The 27,122-nt window shown below is 39.5% G+C and overlaps 1 protein-coding gene across 1 annotated transcript; it reads left to right on the top strand.

Annotated features, from left to right (window-relative positions):
- The first annotated feature begins 45 nt into the window (after positions 1-45).
- Znf367 (zinc finger protein 367) lies at positions 46-26,123 on the top strand. Its single transcript, XM_070033714.1, has 5 exons — positions 46-457; positions 7,978-8,128; positions 11,536-11,655; positions 21,831-21,969; positions 23,666-26,123. Exons 1-5 carry the CDS (start codon positions 56-58, stop codon positions 23,886-23,888), a joined length of 1,035 nt encoding a protein of 344 aa, XP_069889815.1. The 5' UTR covers positions 46-55; the 3' UTR covers positions 23,889-26,123.
- The last annotated feature ends 999 nt before the right edge of the window (positions 26,124-27,122 follow it).

Raw genomic sequence — 27,122 nt, 5'->3', positions numbered from 1 at the left:
CGGGACTCAAGGAGTGCAGCCCGAGGCCGCCGGAACTGCGGATCGGGACCGGGTGATGATACGGGGCGTGGAGGCGCCGATGGGGGACAACCCGCCACCGCCGGTCATCTTCTGCCACGACTCTCCAAAGCGGGTGCTGGTGTCTGTCATCAGGACGACCCCGATGAAGCCAGCGTGCGGCGGCGGAGGGGAGCCGGAGCCACCGCCGCCGCTCATCCCCACCAGCCCCGGCTTCAGTGACTTTATGGTGTACCCGTGGCGCTGGGGCGAGAACGCGCACAACGTGACGCTCAGCCCCGGGGCCGCCGGGGGCACCGCCTCGGCCTCCCTGCCGGTTGTAGCGGAGCACCCGGGGTTGCGGGGCCGGGCCGCGCCCCCGCCCGCTGCCTCGGTCGCCGCCGCCTCGGGAGGTGAGGACGAGGAAGAAGCGAGCAGCCCGGACAGCGGCCACTTGAAGGTGAGCAGCGCGGGTGGATGGGGCGCGGGGCCTCTGGGGCCCGTTAACGGCGCAGCCCGGCAGCCAGCTGCCCCCGCCGACGCGCTGGGCAGGGCGGGGCCGAGTTTAAAATGCGAGGTTGTTCTGGCCGCGGCGAGGGCAGCGGCTGACAGGACGCTGACGTCACTGTCGCGCGCCAAAACCGGCCCCCGCGGGGTGGGGTGGAGGGGCGGGGGGGGGGGAATCACGCGTCAGACTGGCGGCCAGAGTTCCCAGCGGCGCCTTGCTAGCAGGTGCAGTGGGCGGGAGCGCGCTCTCGGGGCACCGGGGAGCCCAAATTTAACCGCCTCTGCCGTTGGCTTGGCTACTGCTGCACCGCCTGGCGGGTGATGGAAGTCGGAGGAGTGGAGACGTTGTGCGGGTTCCTTGGAGTGCGGGAAGGGAGGGGACGCTCAGTGTCTTTCCAGTCACGTTATGAAGCTCCCGGTTACGGCTACAGCTGCCTGGCAGAGACAGCCAAAGAGCAAAGAGGGGCGTTGGGGCGTCTTCCCTAGCGAAAATGGGGTCTACTGCCCTTCATTCGTACGCACACTGCTAAGTGAGGAAAGCGCACCCAGAGGTGCAGCACTTGTTTCCTACAACCCTGAATTACTCCGGAAGGATGTGACCATCAGGTTAAAACCTGTGCTTTACAGATCAGGCAGCTCTGGCTTACAGATGCTAATAAAGTGACCTTCCTGCGATCACACAGCAAACGGACTGTTGGTCACGGTTTCATGGCCCCTAGCCCTGCACTGTGTCTTTGCGCTGAATTCGGCTCTGTTTCGGAGGCAGGCCCAAGGGCCATTTGCATATTTATAACATCGTTTACGGACATATAAAGTTACCAGTACAGACAGATGAGCTACCAGTGGGAGAAGCATTATGCTTCCCACCTGTAAACCTCCAGGAATACTGAAACCATTTTGTCTGTCACGATTGGACTTCAGTACTTTACATTCTGTAAATACTCAATGAAGATATTCCATAAGAATTCTCTTGATGAGTTAGCGGTGCTGTTGTAAGGTTAATAACTAGGTTGCCGTTATTAAGTGGCTATGTAAGCATTTGTTCATCTTAAGTGCCAACAAGTCACCTAGTGGACTAGTGAGTATGTATTGGTATGTACTGTATAAATTGAAGTAAGTTTGGTCGTTTCACTTAAAGTAACAAGATTGTTGAAACTCCATGTTGTTGGGGTTGAGAAAATTGATACACTGTGTTACTAGTGTAAAGAACTATAAAGTAACATAACTGCTTTGACACACTTCAAGTCTTCAGACTGAAAGGCAGTAGGAGTCATAATATTGGGTGTTAGTGAAGAAGACAATTGTTTCTGGCTATAAGTGGCCAAGAATGTGCCGTAGATATTTTAGGAAACTGGATAATTTGCATGTTTTGGCCCTTTTATTATATTGTTAAGCAATATGGAGGTGTACATGCACTTATCAGATTTTGTATTTGTGTATTCTTTATTTTAACTGCATCTAATTTGAATTATCCAAGAAGTATAATGTTATAGATAAGTAAAATCTATAGGTACATTCTTTATGGCTTCACACAAATCTTTTATAAATGTTGTTAGCACAATGTATAGGTTTGACTTTTATTTCTATTGGCCTACTCTTTCAGAGGTAAAATATTCCAGATGTTACAGAGAACTTGTAGAATGAAAGGCTATTTATGTTTATTCTCCTTTTCACAGGTGTCAGGTGGCATAGTAGCTGTCGTTTACTGTCTGGCATGGAGTAAGCACTTCATAATGTTAGCAGCAAACTATTGCATGGCTCTGTGTTGGGTATTTTTGACATTTCAAATTCATTTAATCTTGTTTGCATGATGAGGAAGGAGAAAGTAGAGAAGAGTTTGAGATTAAGATTTACAGTCTTTCATACTGTAACTTTCATAAATCGATTCATCCTTTTCTTTTTTGTGATACTAGGGTTTGAAATTAGGCTTGCTAGGAGATGCTCTTATACCTTTAACTCTGATACTGGTTTTAATTTGTCTTTTTTTTCTTAGTGAAGCAATCCAAATATAGCTACAGAAGTTTATTCATTTAGCCTCCTTAGCCTAAGAGAGAAAGATCTGGAATGTATCTTTATTTAAGAAAGCCAGTTTGATTTGTGATTGGTAGGCTGGTTTAAGAGGGAGTCCTGAACTCCTTTATTTTGTTTTGCTTTTTTAAAATACTTGTGATAATTGTTGAATCCTGTGAATCATGCTAAATCTTCCTAAGAAGATGGATGGCAGGTTTGTAATATAGGCAGTGCCAGTAACATACTCCTGCTATGACTTCAGTATGCCTCTTAGATGGCATATGCTGTAACTGTCAAGACAGCTGTGGGTTTGAGCACATTTGTGTTCACTTACTGTCTTGTTGCCACTGCTCCCAAGGGAGGAGTTAACATCTATGCCTACAACCCTGTGTCAACTTCCTCTTGCTTTTTGTTTGTTGCTGTCCAACACTACCACCCTTGTCTAGGACGATATCCATCTGCCAACTTACTGGGGCCCCTATTGGTGTATAATTATATATTAGCATATCTTCTGTTTGGTAAAATTCTGGGAGAGAAGACTTCAGGTTTAACATTACTCCAAGCCTCCCCATGCCCTTGACTTTATGTTTGTGTTGCGGAGGCTTTTTTAAGTACTGTTTACCCTTTATAACCTGCCACTGTCTTTCTCAAGTCCCCTTTCTTTAACATAACATCTAGACTGCATGTAGTCATACAACTGAGTTACAGAAATTTGTACATGCTAATTTTTGGTAACATGTTAAACCTTGTGTCAGGTGGCATAGTAGCTGCCATTTACTGTCTGACATGGAGTAAGCACTTCATAATGTTAGCAGCAAACTGCTGCCTGGCTCTGTGTTGGATATTTTTGACATTTCGAATTCATTTAATCTTGTCTGCATGATGAGGAAGGAGAAAGTAGAGAAGAGTCTTTGAGATTAAGATTTATAGGCGATAGAACTGAGGAACCTTCCAGAACTTTTTTTTTTTTTTTTCGGGGCTTTAACTCTGGGCCTGGGCGCTATCCCTGAACTTCAGCTCAAGGCAATCACTCTACCACTTGAGCTACAACACAACTTCTGGTTTTCTGGTAGTTCATTGGAGATAAGAGTCTCATGGTCTTTCCTGTGACTGGCTGTGAACTGGGAACCTAAGATCCTCAGTAGCTAGAATGACAGGTGTGAGCCCCCAGCGCCTGACTATAAATTGACTTTAAGGGAGTTATTTTAATTTGTTTAGTAGCAGCTGATATAGAATATGTATGAACTATTATAGCAAATCACTTTCAGTTGATTTATGCAAGGGTATACACAATGCCAGAGGTAAATTAGAGTTAAGATTTGGGAAATTGTGAAGATAAATCTAGATGAAAGGGTTAGAAGGCAGATACAAGGTTATAGGAATTTTGGATCTAGATCTGAATGAGAGAAGAGAAATAGGATCAATTATAGTTTTTCTCATCTAGGTATGAATACTTTAAGATTTAATTTATCTTCTAGGTTATGTTTATTCCCTTTATTTGTATTTCACTGTATAAAAATATCAAGGAATTAAGTTTTTTAGTCATCACATGGCTAAACATTTTCAAAATTACTAATTGCCTTCTGGAGATACACAAATTATTATTTTTTAAGTTACACTTAGTAAAGGAGCTGAACACCAGTGGCTCACACCACTGAGTAATCCTAGCTATTCAAAGAGGTTGAGATCTGAGAATTGCAGTTCAGAGTCACCCTGGCCAGGAAAGTTCACGAGACTATATCCAATTAACTACCAAAAAGCCAAGTGGTAGAGTGCTAGTAGCCTGGAGAAAAAAAAAAAAAAGATCAGGATTAGTGCCTAAACTCTGAGTTCAAGCCCCAGGATCAATCTCTCTCTCTCTCTCTCTCTCTCTCTCTCTCTCAATCTCTCTCTCTCTCTCTCTCTCTCTCTCTCTCTCTCTCTCTCTCTCTCTCACACACACACACACACACACACACACACACACACACAAGTTACATTTACTAGGGGCTGAGAAGGTGGCTCAGTGGTAGAGCACTTCCCTTGCATGCCTGAGGCCCTGGGTTATTCCTCAGCACCACATAAGCAAAAAGAAAAAAGCCAGAAGTGGCGCTGTGGCTCAAGTGATAGAGCGCTAGCCTTGATCTGAAGAGCTGAAGGATAGTACCCAGGCCCAGAGTTCAGGCCCCACGACTGGACCAACAAAAGAAAAAAAAAATTACATTTACTAAAGTATGCAGAAGTTTTTGGTAATGAAATCATGCCTCTTTTTTTTTTTTTTTTTTTTTGGTCGGTCATGCGGCTTGAACTCTGGGCTTGGGCACTGTCCCTGTGTGAGCCCTGTACCTCTTGAGCCACATCGCCACTTCCGGTTTTCTAGTGGTTTATTGGAGATCAGAGTTTCACAGACTTTCCTGCCCGGGCTGGCTTTGAACCGAGATCCTCAGATCTCAGCCTCCTGAGTAGCTAGGATTACAGGTGTGAGCCACCGGCTATCAGCAAAAAATCATGCTTCTTGAAATTGCTTGCTGGCATATCTTTTTCTTGTGAACTGTCAACAATCTTGGTAAGATTTGTTCCTTAGGCCACAGATGCAGTTGTTTTATGATGAGTTCATGCTGTAATTTTCAAAACTTGCCTAGAAACATAGTTTTCTTGTTTTTGTTAGGGGCAAAATGAAAATGGTACTTTTTAAGTAAGTAGTATGGCTTATTTAAAAATGTATTGTTAAAAGATCCTTCATTTCCTTAGGGCATTAGATGACGCAGATAAAAGAGTGTATTTAGTGAAACCTTACCTGTCTGTGATCAGTATGTTGTGTTGTGTTGTATTGTATTGTATTGTATTGTATTGTATTGTATTTTGCAGCACTTGCTCCTTTGGAAAACCTAGTTTGCTTGTGGAGAACTGAAGTGTTATTTGAAATATAGCAGTATGGTTAATGTTTTGTGTCTTCTCTGTTAGACATGCTTTTTTCATATATATGTATTTTATATATTATATATATATTCTTATATGTTACATATATAATCTTTCTGTGTGCGTGTGTGCCTGTGCCTGTATCTGTGCTGGGAGCTGTCATTAAGTTTTTTTACTCAAGATTAGTACTCTACCACTTGATCCACAGCACTACTTCAGGCTTTTTGGTGTTTAATTCGAGAGAGAAGTCCCAAAGACTTTCCTTCTCTAGCTAGCATTGAACCTCAATCCTCAGATCTCAGCCTTCTTAGTAGCTAGGATTACAGGTATGAGCCACTGGCACCTCATTTATAACTCTTTAAATATTCAATAGCAAATCAGTTATTCTGAATTGCATAGAGTCGAGTCAATAACATGTTAGAAAAGCCAGGGATGGTTGGCTCATGCCTATTGTCCTAGCCACTCAGGAGGCTAAGATTGTAGGATTGTGGTTCAAAGCCAGCCTGGGCAGGAACAGCTCTGAAACTGTCTCTCTCTCTCTTTCCACACACACACACACACACACAGTTTAGATGTTGTATAGAGTGGTTACTATTTAATAAGCCAGGTAATAAATACATTTCTTAGTCCATGAGACTCTTGTCTCCAATTACGCACTAAAAAAAGAAGCTGGAAGTGGAGCTGTGGTTCAAGTGATAGAGCACTAGCTTTGAGCTAAAAAACTCAGGGAGCCGGGCGCCAGTGGCTCACATATGTAATCCTAGCTACTCAGGAGGCTGAGATCTGAGGATCATGGTTCAAAGCCAGCCTGGACAGAAAAGTCTGTGAGACTCTGATCTCCAATAAACCACTAGAAAACCAGAAGTGGTTCTGTGGCTCAAGAGGTAGAGCACTCGCCTTGAGCTGAAGAACGCAGGGGGACTCAGGCCCTGAGTTCAAGCTCCAGGACCTCCCACCCTCACCCCCATGAGAAAGTGATCTTTCATAGCAGAGGATTTGTATACTTAAATTTTTGTTTGTCTGGTGATAGAGATTGAACACCGTCTCATGCTTAATAAGGCCTTAGAACTCTACCTCCTGAGCTACACTGCCAGTCCTTTTTTTTTTTTTTTTACTTTTTACTTTATTATTATACAGAGGTGATCTATAGAGGGCTTAAAGTCTGGAGCCTTATGTTCTTTTTTTTTTTTTTTTTTAAGTTTATGTCCATCTAGGATATTTTTTGTTGTTGTTGTTGTCATAGGGCTTGAACTCAGGGCCTAGGTGCTGTCCCTAAGCTTTTCTGCTCAATACTAGTGTTTTACCACTTTGAGCTACAGATTCACTTCAGTTTTCTGGTGGTTAATTGGAGACAAGAGTCTCACAGACTTTCTGCCTGGGCTGGCTTCAAACTGCAATCCTCAGATCTCAGCCTCCTGAGTAGCTGACAGATGTGAGCCACCAGCATCCTGCCCATTTAGGATTTTGAGAGATTTCCTTAAATCCTGAAACTCTCTTCTCCCACCTTCCAACCAAAAAAAAGAGAGAGAGAGATTTTCCAAGTCTTTGGAGAATAGTTTTTGTCGTTGTTGTTTTCATGATGGTAGTGGTAAGAGCTGAGTTCTATACGCTACAATTGGGCTATAAACTTAGGGGCACACTTTTAGTACTTAGCCACACTATACTCCTTTTTTTTTTTTGCTGTACTGAGCCTAAAGATCAAGCAGAGGCAAAATTTTAGAGACTATGAAGGTTTTTCTGAGCATCCTATCTGGCCTGAAAATGAACCATGTGTGGCTTTCTAAGTATTTGAATATTTGTGGGGTTTTTTTGTTTGTTTGTTTGTTTATTTTGGGGGGGGTCCGGTCATGGGCCTGAACTCTGGGCCTGGGTACTGTCCCTCAGTTCTTCAGCGCAAGGCTAGCGCTCTACCACTTGAGCCACGGCACTGCTCCGGCTCTTTTTTTCTGCTTATGTGGTGCTGAGGAATCAAACCCAGGGCCTCATGCATGCTAGGCAAGCACTCTACCATTGAGCCACCTTCCCAGCCCTGAACATTTGTTAATGCTCTAATTTTTCAAAGAAACTTTCTCCACTTTCTCCCCGCTCTTCCGTACAGGCTTTTAATGTGTCTTTTTGTCTCAATTCTTAAGTGCCCATCTGGCATCAGATTATTTGCCTTGCAAGACTTTTGAGCATTGTCCTCTGAAGAATCAATTATATGTTCTGGGAGAGTTCTTAGGTAAACACTTATTTCAGAATAAAGTCTGCTCTGTTTCCTTTGGAAGGTGGGACTAAGTTCCTACAATAGGAATACAGGCTTTGTTATGACACACTGGGCAAGGGAAAGAGAACAGACTAGTAAAAATTGCAAAGCTTTCTCCTTATTCAATATTTGCTGAGTATCCGCAGGGCTAATTTGGATAGTTTTTCCTAAATTTTTCAATGGTTTATATTGAGGGATGGGCTACTGGAACTATCTACCCCACTGTTTTTGCTAATGTCACTCAAGAAAGACTTTATCTTTTATAATATATTGCTTTTGTGAATATAAATTATATTAAGATTTGTAAACATTGTTTACAGGATGGAATCCGGCGTGGTAGACCCAGAGCGGATACAGTTCGGGATTTAATAAATGAAGGAGAACATTCATCTAGCAGGATCCGTTGTAACATCTGTAATAGGGTATTTCCAAGGGAGAAATCACTCCAGGCTCACAAAAGGACTCATACAGGTAAGTGGAAAATTTTTTGGTACCTTTAAGTTTTCTTACATTGTTCACTGTTGTTTTTGAAGTTTTAAAAACAAGCACTGTGTAGTCAGTTGCCTTTTGTTGAGGTAGTTTATTTGGAACATCTGTTCCATGTGACCTCCAAAATTACTGTGGTAATTAAGCTAGATGTCATGGTCATATTATTGTAAAATGAGTTCTACCCTGTGCCTACCTGAATTTTACTTGATATGCTCTTAAGATGAATTAATTTTTGTGTGTGTGGGGGGGGGGAGGGTCCGGTTGTGGGGCCTGAACTCTGGGCCTGGGCGCTGTCCCTCAGCTCTTCAGCTCAAGGCTAGTGCTCTACCACTTGAGCCACAGCGCCACTTCCGGCTTTTTTTCTTTTTGCTTATGTGGTGCTGAGGAATTGAACCCAGGGCCTCAGGCATGCAAGGCAAGTGCTCTACCACTGAGCCACCTTCCCAGCCCCAAGATGACTTAATTACTAAAACTCATTTGTAGGCCAAATATGAAAACAGCAATCACTAATTTTTAACACTTTATTTTTAATTAGCATATATTATAGTATATTTTTGTTTTGTGGTATTTCCAGATGTGTACATAGTACTTTGAAAAAATTTCATGTCCTCTGCCATATTCTAATTCAAATGGATTTTGGTAGATTTCATTATGCTGGGCATAGATAGATAGAGCTGCAATAACATGGATATTGACATACAGGTTTTTTAATATATTGAGTTACTGTCTTTTGGATATATTCCCAAGAGTGGTGTAGAGTCATAAGTTTTTTTTGAGGAATCTCCATACTGATTTTCATAGTGGTTGTTCCTAGTTTACATTCTCACCAACAGTGCATAAAACCCTTCTCCATCCTTGCCAGCATTTATTTTTGTTTTCTTGATGATTGTCCTTCTAATGGGATGAGATGAAATCTTAGTGCAGTTTCAATTTGTATCTTTATGGTTAACAATGTTGAACACTTACATATTTATTAGCTATTTGTATTTCTTATGAAAAAAATATTCAACTCATTTGCACTTAGATTACTTTGTTTCATTGTGTAACTTTCCTAGCTCTTTTTATATTCTGGATATTAATTTTTCATTGAATAGCTGGTGAAGATTTTTTTCTCTATTGTCTCTTGGTTGTGGTCATTATTTTGGCATACAGAAACTAATTTGGTGTAATCTCATCTGTCAATTCTTGTTCTTGTTTGCTGAGCAATTGGAGATAAGTATATTTTCCAGAGTAATCATCAATTATTAATAGAATAGTTAGAGTGTTCAGTATGCCATTAGAGTGTTTAACCAAACCATTAACTTTATGTTTAACTGATTTTTCAGAATTAATGTAGTTTAAGTAGCTATCCCAAGATTATTCATGCATCTTTATTTGTATGTAGAAATATTCCATGTAGCACTGAGCCCAAACTTAATTTATAGAGGACCATTTTTCTCTCCATAAAGTTGGCCCCAGGGGAATGAACCTTATAGTTCTTTTGTGTGTATGTATGTATGCATGTATGTATGTATGTATGTATTGTTGGTCATGGGGCTTGACTGTCTCTGAGCTCTTTTGCTCAAGGCTGGAGTGCTTTAACACTTTGAGCATAGCACCAATTCCAGCTTTTTGGTGGTTTATTAGAGATAAGAGTCTCATGGACTTTCCTGCCCAGGCTGGCTTCAAATTGTGATCCGCAGATCTCAGCCTCCTTAGTAGCTAGGATTATAAGCATGAGCCACTATTGCCTGTCTTCCTCTAATTTATACATGAAACTTAAGTGCAAAACATGGATTACCACTGAATTACAATGTATTTGGCCCTTAAAGTGAGAGCTACACTGACCATATGTGTGACGATTAGCACTTGGAATGTAGAGGTCTAAATCAAGATATTCAGTAAGTGTGAAATGTACTTAATGTGAAAAAGAATAAATAAGACTGATACTAATAGTAATTATTATGTATTGAAATTACACTAAAATGAATCTGCCCTTTTCCTTTCTTTTATTTTATTTTTTGTTGATCTTGGGGCTTGAGCTCTGGGCGTGGGTGCTTCCCTTATCTCTTCAGCTCAAGTCTAGCACTCTACCATTTGAGCCACAGTGCCACTTCCTGTTTTCTGGTGGTTTATTGGAGATAAGAGTCTCACAGACTTTCCTGCTTGGGCTGGCTCTGAACCATGGTCCTCAGATCTCAGCCTCCTGAGTAGCTAGGATTATAGATTTAAGTCACTGATACCGGCTGCCTTTTTCCTTTCTAATGAAACTTGTTACAGTTTATTTTTGTTGGATAGCACTTTTACCTCTCAGTCTACTGACAGCCCCTCCACCCCTGTTTTTTAATTTTTTGCAGTTCAGGGGTTTGAACTAATAATCTAGAGGCCTTGTGCAAGGTAAACCATTAATCTACACTTGAGCTGTGCCCTTAGCCCTGATTTTTGAGACAGGATCTCACTACTTTGTCCTGGGTTGACCTTGATCCTCCTGTTTCTGCCTCCCCAGTAGCTAGGTTTACAGGCATGGGCCATCACACACAAGCTTTCTATTTCTTTCTTTCTTTTGGTGTTTACAGAAGTATACCCTTCTTATTCAAATCCTTAAAAAGCGGTAAAGTTTAAATTTGGAATCATTACAAAGTAAGCTTACTAGATATATTAGATACCATTATTAAACTATTATATTAGATTACCATTGTTAACTTTAGATACTATTATTAAAACTATTACTTTGTGAAGTAATTTAATTTTGGTGACTCTTATATTTTAAAAATTAATTAGGCCACTCCTAAATCAAAGTAAAACAAACAAACAAACAAAAAAAAAAGATGAGAAAGAATAGCCTCCAGGCTAGAATGTCTGTCCTGGGGGAGATACAGGTCAATCTGACCCCTTCCAGTAGCTAAGATTGTATAACATATAAAAGTCAGCATGTAATTTTCAGTTGTCCAAAGAATGGAGTAGAGTTTAGGGTGATCTGGGAGGTAGATGGTATGACAAACAGAGCTCTATGCTAGCTACTATGGAAGTGCTATGCAAGAAGAGTCTAGAGGCCAATTAGGAGGGTATGGGAGGGTCCCTTCAGGTTGGGTGGTATTGGAGGCCATCCTAGAGGAAATAGCCATGGAAAACAAGAGTGGTAGACATTGTAAAGAATCAGCAAGAGCTTAGGATTTAAAGTATGGGAAATAAAAAATATAGGCAAGGTAAATATGAAAACTTCAAGGATTAAGCCTGGATTCTCGAAAGCCCATAGCCTAAAGAGGATATTGTGTTTCCTCTTTTGATACCACCCACATGATGCTGGGGACCTTGCCACTTGTCCCTTTGTGTACAGTGATGTGTTTTATTGTGCACTTATGATCTGTTGCCTTATTGTCTCAGGTATAATGTAATATCTGTCTTTTTAGGTGAGAGACCCTATCTGTGTGACTATCCAGACTGTGGAAAAGCCTTTGTTCAAAGTGGACAGCTCAAAACTCATCAACGTCTTCATACTGGAGAGAAGCCTTTTGTTTGTTCAGAAAATGGTATGATACTTAAAGTTAAGTTTCTGGAAAAATAGTGAGTTCATAGGTAAAGTGTATTTTACTTGGATTTTTTTCAGGGAAGAAAATTTTTGTTACAATTTTAGAAAACACCATATAAGCTTTCCACCACTATCCCCAAGTGCTGAGTATGAAATCTAGGGCATGAATGCATGCTAGACAGGCATCCTACCACTCTGCTCCACCTTGGCCCACATTTTCTTGTTAATTGTGATCCATGCTTAATTTCTTGGAAATTTCTTGAGTTCTAAATAAATTATTCTTTTTAATTTTGAGGAGGAGATATAAATATCTATAAAAGTAAATACAACCTTCAGAGTAATCTTTTACATTGGTTTTAAGTTTTCAACTTTGTGTGTTGTGGGGGGAGGGGTTACAAGGTTTGAACTCAGTCTGATGCTTACTTGGCAGTTAACGTCACCATTTGAGGTATCCGGAGCTTTAATTATTTTTCAGATAGAGTCTTAGTACCCCTCCCTCCCCTCCTTGGGGCTGTCGTGGACCACAGTCCTCTAACTTACACCTTCTGCATGGCTGGGATGATAGTGTGAACCACCACTCCTTGTTTATTTGTTGATATGTGGGTCTTGCTAACTTTTCATTCAGGCTGGCCTAGAACTACTGTCCTCAATTTCTGCCTCCTGAGTAGGAATTAGATGCAGAAACTATTGTGTCTGGTTAAACTTTTCAAATACTAAACTGAAATAAGCATATTAACCAATCTTTTATCACAATTTATAGATTTTTGCTATATTTTTTATAAAATTTAGTACAGTTCTGTTACTTTATAGTTTTTATTATGTTACAAATGATTACAGACTTTTTTAACATTTAGTTTTATATTTAGAAAACTTCTAATACTTACCTCTTTGTGTCCAGCTTATTTAACATGATGTCTTTGATTTTTCTGCAAATGATGTAACTTTAGTCTTCTTAATGGCTAAATGACACTCCATTTGCATATGCCATAGTTTGTTTTTTTTTTTTTTTTTTTTTGTGAACATACTGTACAGAGGGGTTACAATTACATGGGCAGGATAATGCGTACATTTCTTACCAAGCATTGCAGCCTCCTCCTTTTGTTTACCCTTCACATCCCTTCCCAGCCTCCCCCCTCCCCGCCAATCCCAATCCTTCTCCTTCCCACCCATTCCACCCCACCCCCCCTGCACCGACGTTTTAAAGCTCGTTTTGGACATGACAACTTATACTTCTCATTGTTGCAACAGGTCCACCTGTATCCTTAAACAACTGGTTTTTCCCCATCTCCTCCTCAAGTTATACTGACATCAAATATAGTGAAAGCAGGGGTTATACTGTGGGGGAGGGACATACAAAGCAACAAAGAGATAATCTTATAAATGCGTTAGAAACACATGCATGAAAGAAAAAAAACATTAAAATACATATCTAAGGGTTCATTTTCCTGACATCACATTATCTGACCTTTTCCGCTTGACTCATGCATATACTAGATATTGTAAATAAGGGAAACCATGGGACCTATGTTTCTTTGGGCCTGGCTTACTTCACTTAATATAATTTTTTCCAAGTTTTTCCATTTCCTAACAAATGGGGCAATGTCATTCTTTCTGATGGAGGCATAGAATTCCATTGTGTATATATACATTTTCTTGATCCATTCATCTACTGAGGGGCATCTGGGTTGGTTCCATATCTTAGCTATGGTAAATAATGCTGCAATAAACATTGCTGTGCTGGTAGCTTTAGTGTGGTCTTGTTTGTAAACACTTGGGTAAATGCCCAAAAGTGGGATTGCTGGGTCATAGGGGAGTTCTATGTGAAGTCTTTTGAGGAACCTCCATATTGCTTTCCAAAGTGGTTGAACAAGTTTACATTCCCACCAACAATGAAGTAAGGTTCCTTTCTGTCCACATCCCCTCCAGCATCTGTTGTTAGAGTTCTTGATTTTTGCCATTCTAACTGGAGTGAGGTGATATCTCAATGTTGTTTTGATTTGCATTTCTTTGATGGCTAGGGATGTTGAACATTTCTTCATGTGTCTATTGGCCATCCTTCTTTCTTCTTCAGAGAAGTTTCTCTTTAAGTCTTTCGCCCACTTATTTATTGGGCAGTTGTTTCTTTGAGGATTTGCTGTTGGGGGGTTTAATTTTTTAAGTTCCAAGTATATTTTAGATATGAGACCCTTGTCCGTTGTATGGCTAGTAAAGATCTTCTCCCAATCCATGGGCTTTCTATTGATCTTGCTAGCTATGACATTTGCCCTGCAGAAGCTCTGCAACCGTATGCAATCCCATTTGTCCAACCTTTCTTTGATTTGTTGTGTTTCCGGGTCTCTATTCAGAAAATTTCGGCCTGAGCCAAGGAGACCTAGGGTTTCTCCTATTCCATCCTGTAATGTTTTCAGAGTGTCTGCTTTGAGTTCAAGGTCTTTGATCCATTTGGAGTTGATTCTGGTGCAGGGTGATATATAAGGATCTAGCTTTAGTTTTCTACATGTAGTTAACCAATTTTGCCAGCACCATTTACTGAAGAGGCTGTCTATTGTTTTAGCTCCCTTATCGAAGATTAGATGGCTATAGGTCTGTAGGTTCATTTTTGGGTTTTCAATTCTATTCCATTGGTCCTGAGGTCTGTTCTTATGCCAATACCAAGCTGTTTTGATTACTATGGCTTTATAGTAGAGTTTGAAATTTGGTAGTGATATTCGTCCAGCAGTGTTCTTTCCATTGAGGAGCATTTTTGCTATTCAGGGTCTTTTATTGTTCCATATGAATTTTTGGATTGCCTCTTCTATTTCCTTGAAGAATGAGGTTGGAATTTTTATAGGTATTGCGTTGAATTTGTAGATAGTCTTGGGAAGTATTGCCATTTTCATGATGTTAATCTTTCCAATCCAGGAGCAAGGGAGGCTTTGCCATTTTTTTAGTTCTGTGTTGATTTCCTTTTTCAAGATTTTAAAGTTTTCATCATAGAGGTCCTTCACTTCTTTAGTTAAGTTAATTCCTAGGTATTTTATTTTTTGTGGGGCTATTACAAATGGAGTTGCTTTCCTAATTTCAGCCACACTTTTCTCATTGTTGGCATACAGAAGAGCCATTGATTTTTGGGGGTTAATTTTATAACCTGCTACTTTGCCAAAGTTTTGAATCAGCTTGAGTAATTTGGGAGTGGAGTCTATGGGATTCTTTAAGTACAAGATCATGTCATCAGCAAAGAGGGAGAGTTTTATTTCTTCTTTCCCTATTTGGATCCCCTTTATGTCTGCATCTTGTCTTATTGCTGTAGCTAGGCATTCTAATACTAGATTGAAGTGAAGTGGAGAGAGTGGGTATCCTTGTCTTGTTCCTGAGTTAAGAGGAAATGGCTTTAGTTTTTCACCATTAAGTATAATGCTGGCTGTAGGTTTGTCATATACAGCCTTTATTGTTTTGAGGAATGTTCCATGGATTCCTAATTTTTCCAAAACCTTCATCATGAAGGGGTGTTGGATCTTGTCGAATGCTTTTGCTGCATCTATTGAGATAACCATGTGGTTCTTATTCTTGCTCCTGTTAATGTGATGAATAATATTAATTGATTTGTGTATATTGAACCAGCTTTGCATCCCTGAAATGAATCCTGTTTGATCGTGGTGTATGATTTTTTGGATGCATTGTTGAAGTCGATTGGCCAAAATTTTGTTGAGAAGTTTTGCATCAATGTTCATCAAAGAAATGGGTCTATAGTTCTCTTTCTTGATGAGTCCCTGCCTGGTTTTGGGATGAGGGTTATGATGGCTTCATAGAATGTGTTGGGTAGTGAGCTTTCTCTTTCAATTTCATTGAAGAGTTGGAGGAGTATTGGTGTGAGCTCTGCTTTGAAGGCCTTGTAAAATTCCGCTGTAAAACCATCTGGTCCTGGACTTTTCTTAGCTGGGAGGTCTCTTATTGCTGTTTCTGTTTCAATGCTTGATATGGGCCTGTTAAGATAGTTTAACTCATCTTGGTTTAGTTTTGGCATGTCAATATTTGCTAGGAAGAGGTCCATTTCTGTCAAGTTCTCAAACTTACTAGCATAAAGTTTTGAGAAGTATTCCCTTACAATGTTCTGAATCTTGGTTGTTTCTGTGGTGATGTTTCCATTCTCATCTCTGAGTTTATTAATATGGGTGTGTTCTCTTCTTTTTCTGATAAGATTTGCTAAGGGTCTGTCAATTTTGTTAAATTTTTCGAAGAACCAACTCTTTGTTTTGTTGATTCTTTCTATAGTTTTTTTGGATTCTAATTCATTTAATTATGATTTAATTTTGATGATTTCTTTCCATCTACTGGATTGGGGTTTATCTTGCTGCTCTTTTTCAAGGAGGTTTACATGTGTCATTAAATTGTTAGTTTCAGATCTCTCCAATTTGTTGATGTAGGAGCTCAGAGCTATAAACTTGCCTCTGAGTACTGCCTTTGCTGTGTCCCATAGGAGCTGGTAATTTGTCTGTTCATTTTTGTTGTGTAGCATGAACATTTGAATTTCCTTTCTAATCTCTTCTATGATCCACTCTTGGTTCAGCAGTGTGTTGTTCAGCCTCCATGTGATACCGGACTTTCTTTGGTGGCTTTTGGTGTTGAGTTCTAATTTTATTCCCTTGTGGTCAGAGAGAATGCAAGGTGTAACTTCCATGTTTCTGAATTTAGACAAGTTTGCTTTGTGGCCTAAAATGTGGTCTATTTTAGAAAACGTTCCATGTGCTGCTGAGAAAAACATGTATTCTGATGCTGCTAGGTGAAATGTTCGGTAGATGTCTGTTAAGTCTAGTTGATCTATGCAGTTGTTTAGATCTGCGGTTTCTCTGTTGAGTTTTTGCCGAGTTGATCTATCTAGTGGGGAGAGTGGTGTGTTAAAATCCCCAGCAATTACTGTCTTTAGATCTATATGGGATTTGAGGGAAAGTAGTGTTTCTTTGATAAATTTGGGTGCTCCATTGTTTGGCGAATAGATATTTAGAATTGTAATATCCTCCTGAAGGAGAGATCCTTTAATTAGTATGTAGCGACCTTCTTTATCTCTTCTCACGAATTTTAATTTGAAGTCTATTTTATCTAATATTAGGATTGCAACTCCGGCCTGTTTATGGGGGCCGTTTGCTTGGTAGATTTTGTTCCAGCCTTTAACTTTGAAAATGTGTTTGTTTTTACGGGCAAGATGTGACTCCTGCAGGCAGCAGATAGAAGGGTCTTGTTTTTTAATCTAACTAGACAGTCTATGTCGCTTAATTGGAGAGTTCAGTCCATTAATGTTAAGAGATAGGACTGAGAGGTATTTGGGAGTTCCTGCCATGTTATCCACCTTCTTGGGGACTGCAAAAACTGGGTTCTTTCTATGGTTCTTGGATTCTCAGTTTGGGTGCAGTTTCTTGACCTTTGTTGCGGTCTTGTTGGTTTTCTATGTGTAGGACATCTTTAAGAATCTTTTGTAGGGCTGGTTTGGTGGAGATGTATTGTTTCAATTTTTCTTTGCTATGGAAGGTTTTTATTTGGCCTTCAGTTATGAAGGAGAGTTTAGCTGGGTACAGTATTCTTGGTTGATAGTTGTTTGTTTTTAGGGCATGGCATACATCATTCCAGGCTCTTCTTGCTTTGATTGTCTCTGCTGAGAAATCTGAGGTGATTCTAATTGGTTTCCCTTTATAGGTGATTACCCTTTTCTCCTTGACAGCTTTAAGGATCTTTTCCTTGGTCTGAGTTGATCCTGTGTGGATTATAATGTGATGGTGGGATGTCCTATTCTGGTCTGGTCTATTTGGGGTTCTAAAAGCTTCTTGTATCTGAATAGGCCTCTCTTTTTGTATGTTTGGGAAGTTCTCTGCTAGGATCCTGTTAAACAAATTTCCTAGACCATTAACTTCTGTTTCTAGGTGCTCCTCTACACCCATTATCCTTAGATTGGGCCTTCTGATGGTGTCTTCCAGGTGTTGGATAGATCTATCATATTTCTTGGACTTGTCTTGGATGGTTGTATGTTCTTTCTCTATAATATCTAGGCTGTCTTCAATCCCTGAGATTCGATCTTCTGCATGGTCTAACCTGCTGTCAAGACTCTCTACTTTGTTTTTTATCTCTTTTCTTTCTAATTGTTCAGCTTTGATGGCTTCAAGTTCTTTGTTGAAGCTCTGTTTTAGGTCTTGTATGAATTTCTTTACTTCCTTAATTTGGTGTTCAGTGTTTGTTCTCAAATCACTTAGTTGATTGGTTATGGTTTCTTTGGACTCCCATTCCTTCTGTTGGGTTCCATTCAGCATTCCTTTTGTGGTCTCCCTGACTTCCTTCAGCTCTTTGTTAATGGATTCCATGAATTCCTTTAGTGATCTTTGTGTATTCTCTACCTGGTCTCTCAATTCCTGTATTACTCTTTGATTAGCTTCTTCCCGTTCGTGGGATTCCTGTAGTTCTCTCTCCTCTCGTTGGTGGGATTCCTGCAGTTCTCTTTGAGTGTTCTCAGCCTGCTCACGCCATTCCTCCCTTTCTCTTTGAGTATTCTCAAGTTGTTCACGCAAATCCTGTATCAGTTTTTGAGTAGCTTCCTCACGCTTTTGATATTCCTGTATAAGCTTTTGGGATGCCTCCTCTCTCTCCCTTTCACGCTCATACAGAGTCCTTTGTAAGTTGTCAAACTTCTCATTTATCATGTTTGCCACCAGTGTTTGTAGAGCTATTTGGGAACTCTCCTCTGGATTATTCATTATCTGTTCTGACCCTTGATTATCAAGATTGGGACTTGAGATATCCGGATTTGCCATTTTTCTAGTGTTTTTTCGGCTTACTCTGCCCATTTGAGATGAAAATAGCACCAGTTTTGTGCTAGAACACTATCTTAAGGCAACCATCAATCAAAGTTTGCATTTGTACAGTCAATAGTCTACAGATACAATCTAGTTCAACAGATACATCTATTCAACATCAAACAACTATATGTTAATGGGTTTCGAACCGCAGAGAAGAATTTGGAAAACCAGAAATTATTAGGGTTAGGGAGAGATGTGGGTAAAAAATAGGAATAGATTGGTGTGGGGAGGCACAGGGAGAGTTAACTATGTCCTAATCACAATGCAGGAAATGGGTTGGGTAGGATGCATGTAGAGAGAGAGAAAAAAAGAAGAATGGGAAAGGGCAATGAAAGGAGACCAGAAAAAAAATAGAAACGTAAAAATTAATATTATCATGGAGATTAAAAGACCATCTATTTAGAGAGGAATGTGAGTATATTAATAGAAGGGTAGGGACATAGAGAAGAAGTGAAAAACTTAAAATAATGCTTAAAATATTATATAGGTATAAAGAGGTAGTACTGCTATTAAGGAATTTAAGTCTCAGAGGTTTTGAATTGAGTAATAAATTTGTGGATTAAGTGTGTACACAATGGGGGATAGAGTCTACTAGTTAACTACGGGTTTATCTGAGGATGTGCAGGACAAGAGTTAAGTCACATACAGAAGATCAAAAGAGAAGAAAAGGTGAAAAGGATTAGAAAGGGAGAAAAAAGATCAGAAGTTCAGTAGAGCTAGACAAAAAAACAAAAAGATAGTTAAGAAAGAAAGAAAAAGAGAAAGAAGACAAGAAAAGAAAGGAAAACACACATTCATGTGTTCCTAAAATAAAAATTATAAGAGGAAAAAAAAGTTACTGGAAAACAATTTTTTCAAAGAAGGCAAAAATTAAAGATTAATAAAATTTTTAGAAAAGGAAAAAAATTTATATATATATATATATATATATATATATATATATATATATATATATATATATAAGGTACCAAAAAAAAGAAAAGAAGAGGAAGAAAAAAAGAAAAAAAAAAGTTCTTTGATTTTTTTTTTTTTTTTTTGGGAGGGGTGGGAAGAATCCTGTATCTCCCTTTTGTCTGTAACCAGCCTCTTGTTGGAGTCTCTGGTCAGCTTGAGGTCCTGTGGCTTGATTGGTTTCTTAAGTCAGTTTGTTTGAACAGGCAGAAAATTCTCTGCTTTACCCAAGATTTTGAGATCCCTCTCCCAGATTAGTTTACTGGGAGGGTGATCTGCTTTGAGAATCACAAAAGAGGGGGATGCAGTGGTGAGGCTAGGTTCTGGGTAGGGTTGAGGCCTTTCAACAATCAGTAGCTTTTTCCTGGGGCTAACACAGAGCCCAGCCTGGAGCCGTTCTCAGGGTTTCTGTATTTCAATTGATTGTGGAGGCTGCTAGAGGGAGGGGCAGCCTCTAGCTCTGGTTACCCAGTGAGGAAAGCCACTCCAATGGCTGGCGCCTGAGCTGGGTGACTTTTCCCTGGATGGAGCCGAGTCTGGCAGGTCACTTCGCCGTTAAGTTCTTGTGACCTGCTAAATGACTTGTTTTATTCCAAGGCCTGGGTTGGAGCTGGCAGCTCCTCCGAGCTTTGTCTGTATCCAAGATGGAGATCACCGGTGCTGGGGGGGGGAGGGGTGGCCTTCCCTCCTCTGCTCCCTGAGAAGGAGTGAGGACGTGGGGCTTCTACTCAGGTCGAGTCTTGGATCCTGGGTTGTCTCTGGTCTGCGAACTGCAGGATGAAGATGTCCGTTCCTTGTCGGTTCTTGCTGGTGTTGAGTAGAATCCGCTGGCCCGCTGCGTCTGGCTCCTTCGTCCCGGACTGTCTGTGTGAGCGCTCAGTTATGGCCCGGGCTGCGGACTCCGCCACGACCCTGCCGCCGCCGCCGGCTGCTGGCAGGCGCTCAGATGTGTCTTTTTGCCTTGGCTTCCCCTCTCTTGTCTAACTCTCTGTTCTGTGATGGCACACTTGGTGTGATTCTCTGGCTTAGGACTGTTCACTGGAACTCTAAAACTGCTTTCTATGCGAGAGCTTGTTCAGATTCCAGCTTTTCCTCCGCCATCTTCCTGGAATGCTCCTGCCATAGTTTTTTTAATACACTTACCTACTGACTGGCATTCAGACTGGCTCCTTCCTTGGCTTTTGTGAACAGTACCACAGTAAATAGGTGTGCAGGTGTCTTCTTTTGTATGCTGACTAAATTAAGAGTTGTATAGTTCTATTTTTAGTTTTTGAGGAACCTGAATACTGTTTTTCATAGGTGCTGCCGTAATATACATTCTTATTAATAAAGATTCTTCCACATCCACACCAAGATTTTTTTTTAAGTGATTACTGTTGTGATGGATGAGATGGGATGTCATTGTGCTTTTGTATTTCCCTGATGGCTGAAGATAATGAACATTTTTCATGTTTTGCACTTTTGAGAACTTTTTTGTAATACATATTTTTTATTGTAAAGATACCGTACAGAGGGGTTACAGTTACATGAGCAATATAATGAGTCTATTTCCTATCCAGCATTGTTACCCCCTCCTTTATTTTTCCCCTACGATCCCTTTCCTCCCCACCTCTACCCCCCACTCTGCCCCAATCTCCGCAAAGTTGGTTTCAACATACTGTCTTGTACATCTCATTGTTACAATGGGTCATCCTGTATCCTTATTTTTTTGCAGCATTTTGTTATTTCCCTTTCCCTCCCCAAATTAGAAAAATGTATATACAAGATGCAGGACACCAGAATCAAATACAGTGATAACAGGGGTTATACCCTGAAGGAAGAACATACAATTGATTCAGATCATTTATCCATTGTTTGGTTTGGTTGCTTTTGGTAATTTTTTTAGTTCTTTATATATTTAGGGTATTAATCTTCGTTGATGAGTAGATAGCAAACTGTTCTCCCACTGTAAGTTGTCGTTTCATTCTGTTCTTTCTTTCCTGTACTGTGCAGAAGCTCAACAGACTTCCTCATTCTACTTAATTTTTGCTTAAGCAAATATTAGCTATTGAATATGTAGCATGTTTTTAATTATGTTCATTACCAACCAAGCTGAGAGGAATATTTTTCACATCTGGAACTTTTTTCATCTTTTGAGATGTATCTTTATGATTGACTCCAAGAACAGAATTACCAGGTCAGAGTTTTTGAACATGTTTATCATTTGTATTTGCTGGTGATGACCAAATTGTGTTAGAAAATTTTCTTGTCCCTTTTATTAACATTGATAAGACCATGTAGAGGCTTGTTTCATTATAAAATGTTGAATCTCTACCTGAATTTACTTTGCTTGGATACTAACAAGACTGAACATTTTTACTATCTGTTTGGCTGGATTCTCATAAGTGTTTCCTTCCATGTCCTAAAGGTTGCCTGAGTAGATTCACCCATGCAAATCGCCACTGTCCAAAGCACCCTTATGCAAGGCTGAAGAGAGAGGAGCCCACGGACACACTGAGCAAACACCAGGCGGTGGACAACAAGGCTGCTGCTGAGTGGCTGGCAAAGTAAGTCCTTTCTCTATTCTCGCCTTAGAAGATTCCTGTTTGCATTATGGTTGTGGTAGGGACTGAGGATTCTCTCATTTCAAATAAGTTGCTTCTATGCATATTTTGTAAAAATAACCCTGAAAAGTCCTTTATTTCCGGTGAAATTGTTGAGTGGCATTAGATTCTAATATGTGTTAGGAAATTACAGTAGTGCCCTAAACACAAGTCTTCTTAATAAACTTTTTCAAAGCCTTCTGTGACTCATTGAAAAAATACAGAATGCTTCAAGAATTTGCATGCCATATTGCAATGGAGGGAGTCAATATAAACTTTTTTTCTCTTAAGCATTAAGAACTTACCTGCTGTAGACTAGCCAGCAGCACCTGGTCATGCTTTCCCACAGCTTCACATGCTGTTTCTACATTTAGGATCAAGTTCAGGATCCTGCACTTGCTCAGAAGTGGCTTTGGTGTTGAGCTACACCTCCTTATATTTGAAATAGGATTTCACTTCCTGCCTGGGCTTGCACTTGGACTGTGATCCTCCTGTTTTTTGCTTCCCACCATAGCTCGATGACAGGCATATCCTACTATACTCAGCTTCTTCCATTGAGATGTAATTTCTCAGACTTTTCTACCCAGGCTGCTTTGGAACCACAATCATGATCTCACTAACCACATACCTGGTATGACAGCTATGAGTCACCACTGCTGGGCTTTTCCTAGAATTTTATATAGATGTAGTTAAACAGTATGTATCCTGTTTGGCTTCTGTCATTCAACATCATTATTTTAAGATTCATCCATTTTGAGTGTGTCAAGAATTCATTCCTCTTATTGCTGGATAGTAATCAATTAGGATATTTGTCAATTTTTGACAGACATTGGGTTATTTTAAGCTACTACAAATAAAGCAATTATAAACATTTATATGTAAAACTGTATGGACGTTTTTACATGAAATAATAAATACTGTTTTTATAGCTCTCAAATACATTGTGGTTTAGTACATTACATTGTTCATTTCTCCCTTCCTCCTTCCTTTCCTTTTCCTTTTCCCTTTTCCCTTCTCCTTTCCCCCTTCCCTCCTCTCCTTCCCTTCCCTTTCTTTTGTAGTGATAGAGATTGAACCCAGTGACTTGTGTAGGTTAGGCAAGCACTCCAGTTCTGATGTAAACCCCCAGCCCCAGTGCAATAAGTTTAATGGCAAAAACACACAATTAGAGTATGGAATTTGAAACTGCTGGGTTTTAGTTATAGAGCCTGAACAGAAGTCTTCACTTCTTTGAGGTTGATTGAGTTTTACCCTCTGTAAATGGGAATATTTATGATACATGTGAAATCACTAGAACTATATAAGCTATAACACAGAAAAGCTATCCTGTGTTAAGGAACATCTTTTTTTTTTTTTTTTTGTCAGTCATGAGGCTTGAACTCTGGGCCTGGGCCTCAGCTCTTCAACACAAGGCGAGTGCTCTACCACTTGAGCCACAGTGCCACTTCCGGTTTTCTGAGTGGTGGAGATAAGAATCTCTCGGCCTCTCCTGCTGGGGCTGGCTTTGAACCACAACTGTCAGATCTCAGCCTCCTGAGTAGCTAGGATTACAGATGTGAGCCACTGATGCCCAGCAGGAACTTCTTTTTGAAAAAAAGAAAAGTCAGTATTTGGGAATTCGACGTGTTCCAAATAATTGATGTGTCCACCTTTCACACAGATACTGGGAAATGAAAGAGCAGCGTGCCCCCACCTTAAAAGCCAAGCTGGTTCAGAAGGCGGATCAGGAGCAGCAGGACCCTCTGGAATACCTTCAGTCTGATGAGGAAGAAGATGAGAAGAGTGGTGCCCAGCGCCGGCTACAAGAGCAGCGGGAACGCCTGCATGGGGCCCTGGCGCTCATTGAGCTTGCCAATCTGACTGGGGCACCACTCCGCCAGTAGGCTGCACACAGACTGCACTGTACAAAAGTACTGCCCAGCGTACTTACAAAGTAGATCCTTGGGCGTAAGCTAAGCACCTTATTTGCTTGTCATAGGCTGCTATTCTGTAGAAATTCATGAAGAATGTCATTGCTCCAGAATATGGGGTGAGAGAGAATTGCACTTTTTTTCTATGGAAATGGATTTGATGTAAAGTTTAAAATATTTTGTAAATATGGACTGCACAGTACAGGGTAGAAAACTACATATTGTGGGAAGCTAGATTTTGCAAGTTTAATGCATTCATTGGAAGCAGTTCTCACAGGAGGCACTTTCTGAATAAGACATTTGTGTGAAAGAAAAAAAAAAAGAATGGTACAAATAGCCAAAGAAGGTTGAAATAGATTATTTGAAAGATCTTTTTTAACAATGTATATTTGTATGTTTAACGATACCACATAATCCCTGATGCAGGCAAGAAAGTATAAGATGGGTGTATAAGGTAAATGTTTCAAAGTTGCAAAATAGCATGCCCAATAAGCTGGAAAAATGGGAAGATGCTCTAAGTCATGGACTTGTCAAACAGTAGATAGTTGAAGATTTTGGTAAGCTGCACCACAGTTCAGAATTTTCAAAAGTGGAGTAAAATCAGTCTGTCTTTATCTTTCAGGGGCTTTATAATTCACTATAATGTTTAAGTTTGAAAAACACTTGTCACCCTTTACATGTTAACTTGGTAATTTTTGCACATTTCACATTTCTCATTCGCTGAAATTGAGTGATTAATCTTGCAAAGTCTAGGTAACATGGTAATTGGTGTATATATCTATACCAATTACATCTGTTATGAGCCCTGTAATGAGATTTGGCACTTGTGTTTGTATTAATAAAAGGGACTTCTACAGGGTTATTGTATAGTGAAATGTTTTGGATCTTTTGTTAGTAAACACTAAATTTTATTTGTACTGCTTGTTTAGCGTTTTTAGCAGATGGAAGCCTCCATATTTATATTTTCAGTGCATAAAGCCACCTTCTTGCTTTACTTCAGAATAACATGCCAAACTATTTTGTGTTCACTAAATTTAGCTGTCAATTAAACACAGCAGAAGAATATTAGCTACTCAAATATATAGGCATCTGGAATAGTTTGAACTGCAAGTGTATTGACTTGTGTGGTGGTTTTAAATCTTGTTTTCCAAATAAATGAAATTATTAAGCACCACCTTATATATTAAAGAAAAAAAAGAAAATCTGAGCAGTCCACCTCCCAATGTAGGCATAAAACTGTTAACTTCAGCTTTAGTTATAAGCTGAAATAAATTACATGCATAGCATGGTAATTTAAAAATTGCTTAGAGTAAACCACAGAGTAGTAGAAGGAAAGATTGGTTCTTCAGAGCCTTTTTTACTTTGAGTTTAGGTGGTATCCTACAAATGTAGTTCACACAGTATCTAGAATGTAGGCTTCTTTATCCAAAAATCCCAATGTATTGCAGTATACAGGTAGTTTAAAATGAATAGCCATGGGGAAAGAGGTATGTAATTGTCTTGAAAGAAGCAAAAGTATGAAACTGAATATAAGAGTTGCAAATAATGTGTATGATGAGGACATACTTTAAAAATGTAATTCCTCTGTACAGTAAATTACAAATATTTAGGGATTGTTTTTTGTAAGAAGAAAATTTATATTTGTAATAGTCGAAGAATTTTGTTTGTAATCTGGTATATAGAATTTTAACTTGGAGCACTTAAAAATGTGGTAAGAGAGAGCATAGCATCTGAATTTTCTGTTTGAATTTTTCCTTTTAAGTGAACGTAAATATATGAATTGAAAAGCAACATTTATCAGTCTTGTGAAGTTTAAAGTCTGAAATTTTACTTAAGGAAGAAAGGGCAATACAAAGTTTGAAAATGCAAGTATTTGCCAGATGATAAAATTTAAGACCTTCTAAAAGGAAGGGTTTTTGTTAGTTTCCAGTCAGCTTTTGTCAACCACACTAGTTATTTCAGAAACATTTTTTAAAATTTGTATAATTAGAACAATTAAAGAGATGATAACTTAGGGGTTCATTTTTGATATAAGATACATTTGAACAAAATATATTGGCATCTAAAATTTGAGGTGTGTTCAGACTGCTTTTTGTTTTAAAAATGTGGTTTACATTCAAATTTTGGAAGTGTTTTATGTTTCATATGGCAAAGTTGTAGTTTGGCAGAGTTAGCAGCATATCAATAAATATGCTGTAATTTTAAAAGATGCTTTGAATAAAAATTTATTTTAATTTAAAGCTTAAGGTATCATTCTTAAAGATTTTGCAATTTATTTTCCTACAAAAATATAGTAACTATATTATCTGAAATATGTAAAAAATAAACTGGCTTGTGGCCCTTGCTTGTAATCCTAGCTTCTCAGAAGGCTAGATTGGGAAGATTATGGTTGCAGGCCACCCTGGGTGAAAAGCTCATGAGATGAGCCCCTACCATACCAATAAAAAGCTGACACAGCGGTGCATACTGTCATCCTAGCTATTGAACTTAAATAAGAGGCTCACAATCCAGGCCAGCATCGGCAAAAAGTGAGACCCTATTCAAAAAATAGTGGAAGCAAAAAGGGCTGGGGGTGGGGTTTAAGTGGCAGTATGTTTTCCTAGCAAGAATGAGGTCGTGAGTTCAAATTCCAGGAACTCCCCAATTCTCCTCCCCCCCAAAAAAATTAGTAATAAGAAACAGAACCTACTACATTCTAACAGCATTATTTTGATACATCTCATTACCATCTCATTTCTGAGAATTACAGTTCCTTTAAAATTACAACCTTTTAAATTATACTTAACTTCATTATCTGGTTCATCATTACAGTGTTAGAAATGCACTGGTGTAGGTAGATAATAAATTATTGCCAGCTCTATCCCACACCTTAAATTAGGATAATAAGGAACTGGAATTTCACTTCACTTACATTCAGCATATATTGAATCTGGAATCACTTTACCAAGAATCCACGGAGAGAGCCTGTTTCCTTTGCTATAAATTGGCTTTCTTTTGCCATCTGTTATCTCTCATCCTGATCTTCATTGTGCAAAAAATTCCCAAGCATCTTTTTAGTGTTAGTGTGAGTTGTGATTTAAATGGTAAAAAAGAAAAAGAAAAAAAAAATGCTGAGCATCCAAGGCACATTGTAAATCCTATCAGGAGGCAGAGATCTGAAGATGTTTGAAGCCAGCCCTAGGCAAGAAAGTCCGAGATTCCTACCTC

The sequence above is a fragment of the Dipodomys merriami genome, unplaced genomic scaffold (assembly GCF_024711535.1).
Source record: "Dipodomys merriami isolate MVZ:Mamm:240054 unplaced genomic scaffold, mDipMer1.0.p SCAF_22, whole genome shotgun sequence".
Taxonomy (NCBI): Eukaryota; Metazoa; Chordata; class Mammalia; order Rodentia; family Heteromyidae; genus Dipodomys; species Dipodomys merriami.
The sequence above is the reverse complement of the archived record's forward strand: the minus strand, read 5'-3'. Positions and strand labels throughout refer to the sequence as shown.

Bases quoted from the DNA above. Each gene is read 5' to 3' on its own strand.
- Znf367 (XM_070033714.1), top strand. From the start codon at position 56: ATGATACGGGGCGTGGAGGCGCCGATGGGGGACAACCCGCCACCGCCG. The intron at 8,129-11,535 runs GTAAGTGGAAAA...CTGTCTTTTTAG, and splicing joins TCACAAAAGGACTCATACAG to GTGAGAGACCCTATCTGTGT. The intron at 21,970-23,665 runs GTAAGTCCTTTC...CCTTTCACACAG, and splicing joins GCTGCTGAGTGGCTGGCAAA to ATACTGGGAAATGAAAGAGC.